Here is an 8,068-nt window from a genome sequence, read left to right on the forward strand (position 1 = left end):
TGCACTGAGCTAGGATCCCTCTCTCCCTTCACACCACGCCAATTAATCATTTTCTTCTTCCCATGGAACCTTTAATTTTTACTTTTTATTTTACTGTTGAAAGATATAATGTATTTGTAACAATCGAACTCTTCCCTCACGTTGATGTAATGATGGCCGAAAGCACAATAAATTCTCCTGACCAAGACATGCAAGGACCCTTAGGAGTTAACACTTTTCTAAATTTATTTAATCATTGACTGCTAGATTGTGTAATTTTACCCTTACCATTAGAGAATTTATCTTTCTAGACTTAAGTGTAATTTCGTCCTTACCACTGGAGAAATGATTTCCCTTGTACTATTAGACCAGGACTACTAACGTATTAATTAAGTATTATAAAGTGTTTTTCATTGGGCTTTTGTTGCTATTTTGTCAAGTGCAGTCTTTGTTTCTTGCTTGGATAGGCTTGTCATCACACCGAAAGCCTTTGGGTACCATCTCAATAGGCCATAGTTGAGTTTCGGCTTGGCTTCCCAACATCTTATTCAGAGGCATCAATTTCTCCCTCAACAACAGTTACGTAATTAATAAATTATTTAAATAGTAAGTTTTTATAGTATAAAATTATGCATAAAATATAAGTATATAGATCATATAGTAAATAATATCTGATTGACACAAAATTTGACGTGTATTAAAAACATAAAGAACATATAATTTAACAGTTAGATTTTGAAAATATATAATAATATTTATTTTATTGAGTAAGGTTGTGGCCTTAAACTACAACCAATTTTATAACTAAATTTTGTCCTTATTTTTTTTTAGAGTCAGACTAAGATACGAGACTTACTAGTTTAGTTAACTATAATCTTTGTCAAATTATTTATGATTTTTTGTATAGTCCAATTTTTAAAACCTAAGTTATAAATTTTTAGTGCCCTATTCATTTTTTTGTTTATAAGTCATAAAAAAAAAAAGTTTTTAATTTGTTAAACAAAGACCTTCTCCGAAAAAAAAAAAGAGAGAGAGAAAGAATTTCCCGAGTGATCTGCCGATTCTGCCCACACGCACAAGTGGTCAACAAAAATTTTAAGGTAACGGAGGAGTAAGGCTGATCCAAACAACTAGCTCCACGGTTTAACGTTGTTTACTTTCCTTTCTTTAATGCTTTTTACTGCTTTATCGTCCACATCTCTCTCTATCTCTCTTTCTCTCTCTTCTCTCTCTCTCTCGAGTCTCGACCATGCCTCCTCTACAGCAAACCCAAACCCAAAGCCACGGCTCACCACCGAAACCAAACCCAAGAGTCCTATCCCTACTCCTTAAAGCCATCATAATGGCTCTCTTAACCTCCCTCTTCTTCCTCTTCCTCGGCTTAGCCTCCGCCGCCTTACTCCTCCTCCACCTCTCTCTCTCCCACCACCGCCACCGCCACCGCCGCGGCTCTTCTCTCTCCCCCGCCACCGCAGCTCCTTCTTCCGGCCTTTCCCCTACAGTTCTCGACGCCCTCCCCCGCTTCCGATTAAAACGCACCCAACCCCACCGCCGCAACAACAGCAACAGCAACAGCAACAGCAACAACAGCAGCGACGTCGTTCTTGGAGGAGACGATGATTGCGTGGTCTGCCTTGACGCTTTCAAAGACGCCCAGTGGTGTAGGAGGCTCTCTGCTTGTGGTCACGTGTTCCACATGAGGTGTGTTGACTCTTGGCTTGCAAAGGTCGCCGCTTGTCCTATTTGCCGTGCACCTGTTCGATCAAATGCCGCCGTGACGGGTTCTTCTGTTGTGAGTTTGGAGGAAGAGGAAAAAAATATCTGGGTGTTTTGGTAGAGGATGCTGATTTTCAGGGTTTTTGTTAGCCTTGTAATTATTGTAAGTTCTGGTATCTTTTGAAATTTTGTACCCAAAAAGTTTTAATTTTTGTTTTCTCTCGTTTTTCTTCGTTGATGTATAGTTTCTATATTTATATATATATATACATAATATGCAGCTTGTTTGCTTCGATTTTATGTTTGCTTGTATTGGGTTTTGTTTGGTTACAGAGAAAAATGTAAATTGAGAGTAGAAAATTATGTTCTTATTACTAGATTTTCATTGTTTAACTTTAGCACATAATTCAGACATAAAAAAGCTCTGTTCTTCAAAATCCAAATAGGTATGACACTGCTAATAGGATCAGTTTATATAAGAATGGGAAATAGAACTCCTATTTGACATATGCACCTGAAGTCAGTTTTACGGAATGCATTGGGAAAACTTGGGTGTTCCCAATGCATAATGTTAATGGAAAGATGGATTAAAAGAAACAGGGAAAGTTAATGGAATGATGTTTTCCATAACCCAAGACAGTGTCTTCCCTCTTCATATGTTCTATCATGTAGAATAGGGTCACATTTTTACAAACCTGCAAAAAAAAAAAAAAAAAAAAACCATTTTGACTAATTTAGGACTCGTTTCTTATTTAAGGTTCTCATTGTCTAAATAAGGGATTTCAAACTTTTTTAGTTTGGAGGCAACTCAACTCAACCAATCCTTAATACTCACTTGTTAGGGTTATAACATTGTGTGAGTGATTGTTAGTACTTTGTTGGTTGTTTATGTCAATTCCTCTGTTTGCTTAAGGATGATGGTTTTGAGGTGTTAGTATATGTATTCGTTGAGCCAAGGGGAACCATCATAGGTCTTTCCTTGAGGGTTGCTAAGAAAGTGATTGGTGTGACATTTCATAAATGTATCATCTGTTCCATTAAAAGGGCAATGATAAATATCGATCAAATGGCTTGCTGCCCATATTATTTTCCCAGAACAAGTTGGCTTGACAGGTTTGAGGGTGGGTTATTTGCTCAAACAATTGGAACTTTAATGTGGAAAGTTTATAGTTAAATTCTTGCATTTTTGAGGTTATTATGCCATGAATTTTATCCCAAATGGCACCTAGGTGAGATCATGGGTTCTAGGCCTACTATGTGTATGTGTAGCTTACAGTAGCAACAACAACAATTCCCTAGTCTCAAAATTTTCACCTTGACTATGAATCCTCAACAGATTAATCAGGATCATCCACATATATTCTTTTCCACATTGCTTCCCATCTAAAATCATATTCTTCGTGACTTTCTTATTTAACATGTCTTTTTTACCATTTCTATCAATGTTATTTCAGGTCTTCCTAAATATTTTCATTCCATCAACTTTAATCAACTCACTTATTCTCGCCGATGCCTTTGTCACTCTCTTTTGCATATGGACAAATCATCTTACAAGACCAACTCTAATGACTCAACCATAGCATGGTTAGAGAAAGAATATCTTCTTTGGAAGCCTAATGTTAGGGCGATGCCCAGGAATAAGTGTCAATGGTAGTTAATTAGGTTTTTGTACTTTATTTGGTTATTCTAGAGCGAAGGTATTTTAGTAATTCTACAATTGCTCTGTATGAACCATGGATTTTCTTCTATTGACAAGTAAGTCTTATGTAGTTTATGGGTCTTTATGTATCTCAATTTGGATTTGGTTTACTAGTCAAAATAGAAGTCCTAGTTCTACTAGGAGGAGTCAAGAGTATGGTCTATATAAGTGTATTTTGCTCAAACAAGTTGGAGTAGATTAATAAAATTAGTGTTTTTTCTTACCTATCCAAAAAATAAAAATAAAAATAAAAATTATTGTGTTTTGAAAATTGAGGCATGTTGGCCTTAGGGTTCTTTCTTCCCCCCTTTCTCGTCTTTCTTTCTTCTTTTCTTGGGCACTTTTCACAGGTACTATTCACGTTACTGTTCACAAATTTCTTTAAAAATTATATTCCTGTCTTTGTTCTTTCTTCTCTTTTCAACTATAAATTAAATATTGTCTATATTGAATTCTAACCCTTCTTCTCAAGGGGTTCTTAACCCCAAATCCACCAATCTTCTTAAAACTTAACTCACCACAACCACAAGTAGGCAAATTCTTCAATTTGTTCTATACCATATTCTCATCTTCATTATTAGGAATCACTCATATCTTTAAACAAAATTTTTCATTTTTTATATTTCTTGTTTCTTGTTTTTTCCACTTATCTTTCTTAACATTCTCATTTCAACTACACGTATTAGATAGACATGTTGCTTCTTAATGGTCCAACATTCAGTACCATGACGTCTAGTTGGTGCTTAATCTTTCCTGTAACTTAATAGGTACTCAATGATCATATAATATTCCTAATGCTAAGCTTATTGGTAACTATAGCTAGTGCAAAGAGATATGAATTTAATGATGTTTTTTATCACTAAGTTATTGTGATAGAAAACTCAATTGTGATGCCTCCGCTTCTCCACCCATTAGTTATTGTTTGTAAAATATTGGCATGAGAGTAAGTCCAGCATATCCATCTTTCTCTAAGTCTTATTGTTTTTAACACTTTTAATCTCAATTGTTAATGTCCTTGATATAATTAAAATCTCATGTTTTCCTCTTGGGTTGCCTTTTTTGTTTCCCTCTTCACTACATAATTTTCATAATCGCATTGTCTCTACACATACTTTAATAAAAACATTTCATAAGCACATTGCCTTTTAACTTACCTCTTCACCTACTTTATAATTTTCGTAACTGCTTTGTGCCATTGTCTACACATTTTGGTAGTTTCTATAGGCTTCTCTCTCTCTCTCTCTCTCTCTCTCTCTCAATGTTGCTTGAACCACTTCATTGCGCTATTGAGTCTCCTTAGTCAGTAGCCCTCATCCTTTAGATTCTCTAATTACTTCTTTGATCATTCTTTTAATACAACTACTGCATAACATAATGACCCAAAAAAAAAAAAAAGACTATCTTTGTCATCCTCATCATCTGTGAATTTAAAATTTTGGTTTGTTCAGCACTTTATGTATTTAAATTTATAAGGATGATCACAAAACTGCACAAAATCTGTTCTTAAGATTTAGCTGGCCTACTTTGCAAAGCATTCTTCTAGGGAAGTATGGTGCCATTACTCTAGTTGTCCACTGAAGATTTGGTGGAACACTAGTGTCCCTAATATTAATGAATATTTGATTTGCCATATGGTTCCTCCTTTTTTGTTTTTATTTTTTTAATTAGAAGAATTTTGAGGGATAGGAGCTCAGTTATGGATACTACTAACAGTCTTTATTCTGATAGTTTTCTTGCTTGTTGAAGTGTGTGAAATCGTGAAGGAGTTCTGGTTGAAAAGATAAGAACTTTTCTGACTTTCTTTCTTGACTGTTGGTTTGAAATCTGTGGGATCTTGTCTTTCTTTCTTGACTGTTGGTTTGAAATCTGGTTTGAAATATGTAGTTTACTTTTGAGTTTTGACCCTACTTTTCTTTGTATTTGCTCTTCATTTGATTGTGTGCAAACTGCAAAGAATCAATAATGAGATATTGAACTCTGCATGAATGCAGTATATAAATTCACACATATGTATGTATGTGGCAAATTGTGGGTAGTATAGTACTTATAAACAATTTAATAATTGGGTGGTATAGTAATGTTTCCCATTAAATTCTTCTGTTACAACAATTTCAACCTTATTTTTGAGATGATAGTCAAATATAGAAAGTTCTAATTATGCAGAATGATTAAGTTTTTAATATCATGTTCCTAGATGGTTAATTATCCTAGAGACTGATAATAATTGAAAATTTCAGCATTTTTGTTGCCTATGACAAAGGAATTTAGACTCACAGTAATGTTTAGCTGTTGCCTGTTATTGTTAAAGAGTTGTAAATGGTTTGATTTGGAATCTTTAGATATCTGTCTGATCTTTGAATTTGTCAACCGAATCTTTAGATATATGTTCTGTTATTGTTCCAATCTAACTGGCTGAAAATAACTTGGACTTTGTAGTGAGACATATAATAAGGCCGTGGATCTCGTATGTGGGGTCAATGTGTGTCTAAAATCTATAAGACTTGGTAGAGGCTTTTTGGGTCGTTGACTGCACAAGGAAATCTGAAGAGGGGTTCCATTTTGGCAATAAGGGCCATTTGTTTTCTTAAGCCCTTTTATGATTCTCCTTGTAGTTTTATGCATTAAGTCAAAATCTCAAAATCCAAAATAGTTCTTCTGTGAAATCTTAGAGGGACTCCTTTCTTTATTAATACTAGTAGGTTGTCCACGCGATGCGCAGATAATGCTGAAAGTTTTTGTGTAAGGTGGTTTTGAAAATTGTTTTAGATATATTATAACATAAATGGTCGATATTTTTCTTGCTAAAATCACCTACAATTATAGCAGAATCCTCATAGCAAGTAGGCATATTTTGTTCTCTATTATTAGTTGATCGTGAAACAATTATCCGCAAGTATCTATTGTGCATATCAAACTCCTTGAACCTATCCCTTGTTATATGAAATGTCTAATCAAGATGTTGATCTTATCAAGCATCTTCAATAATATTTGAACTATAGCTGTGTCATTGTGTTAAGGTCGCTTAGTGATTCATGTCTAGGCAAAGCAACACACACAATAGTTAAAAGCAATTTATTCACCTAAAAATAATACTTTCTTACCCCTTGCTAAGTTAATTATTTTCACTCGTGTTAGTTAGAGGTTGATACATCATAGAACCAAAATCGGCTTGAGCAACGATAAAGAAAACCCAGCGAGACCAACTAATTCTAGAGAACCAAACAACACTGATTACTTAACATATAACATGAGGAAAAAGTGAATGCATGCTATGTATATGCAAGTGCTTTAATAAACTTTTACCAATTTAAGTGTTTCTAATCCCCAACAAAATACAAAACAAACAAATATGAATAATAGAGTCGTCAAGTTAGAAATAAAATTTATAAATTATCTTTCAAGCATTTTATCAAACACTATGGATTCAAAATAATATATATATATATATATATATATATATATATATATATGTATAATTACTCTTAGGCTCTTTGCAATGCGAATCTTACAAAAGTTTGGCCTCAATTGATGTTTTGAATGTGAGCCAATTCATACAGCTACATGGGTTTGTGCTTCCATTGCACGTGCATGGTGGAGCTTTATTTTTTTATTAAGCTTCTTCCTCTGTGATTTTTCGATTGGTCCAACAAAACTAGATTACTTATTAACCTGTCTTTTCCTTAAGGTCTAAACAGTGCCAAATTTAACAAATTATCTTAATCACATCCCCATGTAACATATTTATATCACTTACCCAAAGACCAAGTCATAAATTATAAAAACGGCGTGGGTTTGTAAAAATCTCAACCAGCAAACAATTCAAATCAAAAGAAAAAAAAACCAACATCTAGTCCGATTATCAAAAAGCCATTACCAAACATCAGCAAAGAATAAACAAACAAGGTATTAGTATTTTGTACCTCTTAGATACAGAAGAAGGGTTAGATAAATTAGCAGCCGGTGGTTTTCCTCCTTGGGTTTAGTTCCCGACTGCAACGGGTAAAGTCGAAGCTTCAATCTCTCCGAGTCTTGTGTAGTTGTGTTCCCTCAAACATTGCAAACCACAAACTTAGCAAATTACAATATTTATTTACATGTAGACACTAATGAAGGTGTGTCGATCCAGCAGTACATAAACCAATCAGTCTTTTACACTTTTTTTGGTTGCGATTGAGGGAAGAGAAAGGAAAAAAAAATTGAGTAAAGGAAAAAGAAGTGGAGAAATTTATATATTGATGCAAAGGGGAGCTGAAAGGGTTCATTTTTTGCTGGAAGAACTGAAGAGTTAAGAGACAGAAAGAAGTGAACTACTTTTTGCTGAAAGGAATTAAGTTCTGAACATAAAAGCTGCATTGTTTCAATATATGAGGTTGGAATGAAACAACGTTGTATAAAGCACCATATGACAGAACCTCATACAATTCTGCAAAGAGGAGTGAAAACTGCAAAGAACTCATATAAAGAACTACGTGGCAGAACCTCATATAATCCTGCATGAGATCTTTATTTATATATATTGATTGATTGATTGATTAATATTGATTGATTGTAAAACTTGTATTTGAATTCCATCCATGTTAGCTAAATGAGGAAAGGGTTGTGTTAATGGGCACCGTGAGGTGCCCGTTAACAACTTTTTTGCCCTTTTTACAAACTTGTTTTTGTCTTTTTGTA

General features: G+C 34.2%; 1 protein-coding gene across 1 annotated transcript; it reads left to right on the forward strand.

Moving 5' to 3' along the window:
* Positions 1-1,143: 1,143 nt before the first annotated feature.
* Positions 1,144-3,501, forward strand: LOC142641532 (RING-H2 finger protein ATL56). Its single transcript, XM_075815973.1, has 2 exons — positions 1,144-1,858; positions 3,150-3,501. Exon 1 carries the CDS (start codon positions 1,229-1,231, stop codon positions 1,814-1,816), a length of 588 nt encoding a protein of 195 aa, XP_075672088.1. The 5' UTR covers positions 1,144-1,228; the 3' UTR covers positions 1,817-1,858; positions 3,150-3,501.
* The last annotated feature ends 4,567 nt before the right edge of the window (positions 3,502-8,068 follow it).

Source organism: Castanea sativa, chromosome 1 (genome assembly GCF_040712315.1).
Source record: "Castanea sativa cultivar Marrone di Chiusa Pesio chromosome 1, ASM4071231v1".
Classification (NCBI taxonomy): domain Eukaryota; kingdom Viridiplantae; phylum Streptophyta; class Magnoliopsida; order Fagales; family Fagaceae; genus Castanea; species Castanea sativa.

Excerpts from the sequence above, each read along its gene's own strand:
- LOC142641532 (XM_075815973.1), top strand. The coding sequence starts at position 1,229 with ATGCCTCCTCTACAGCAAACCCAAACCCAAAGCCACGGCTCACCACCG.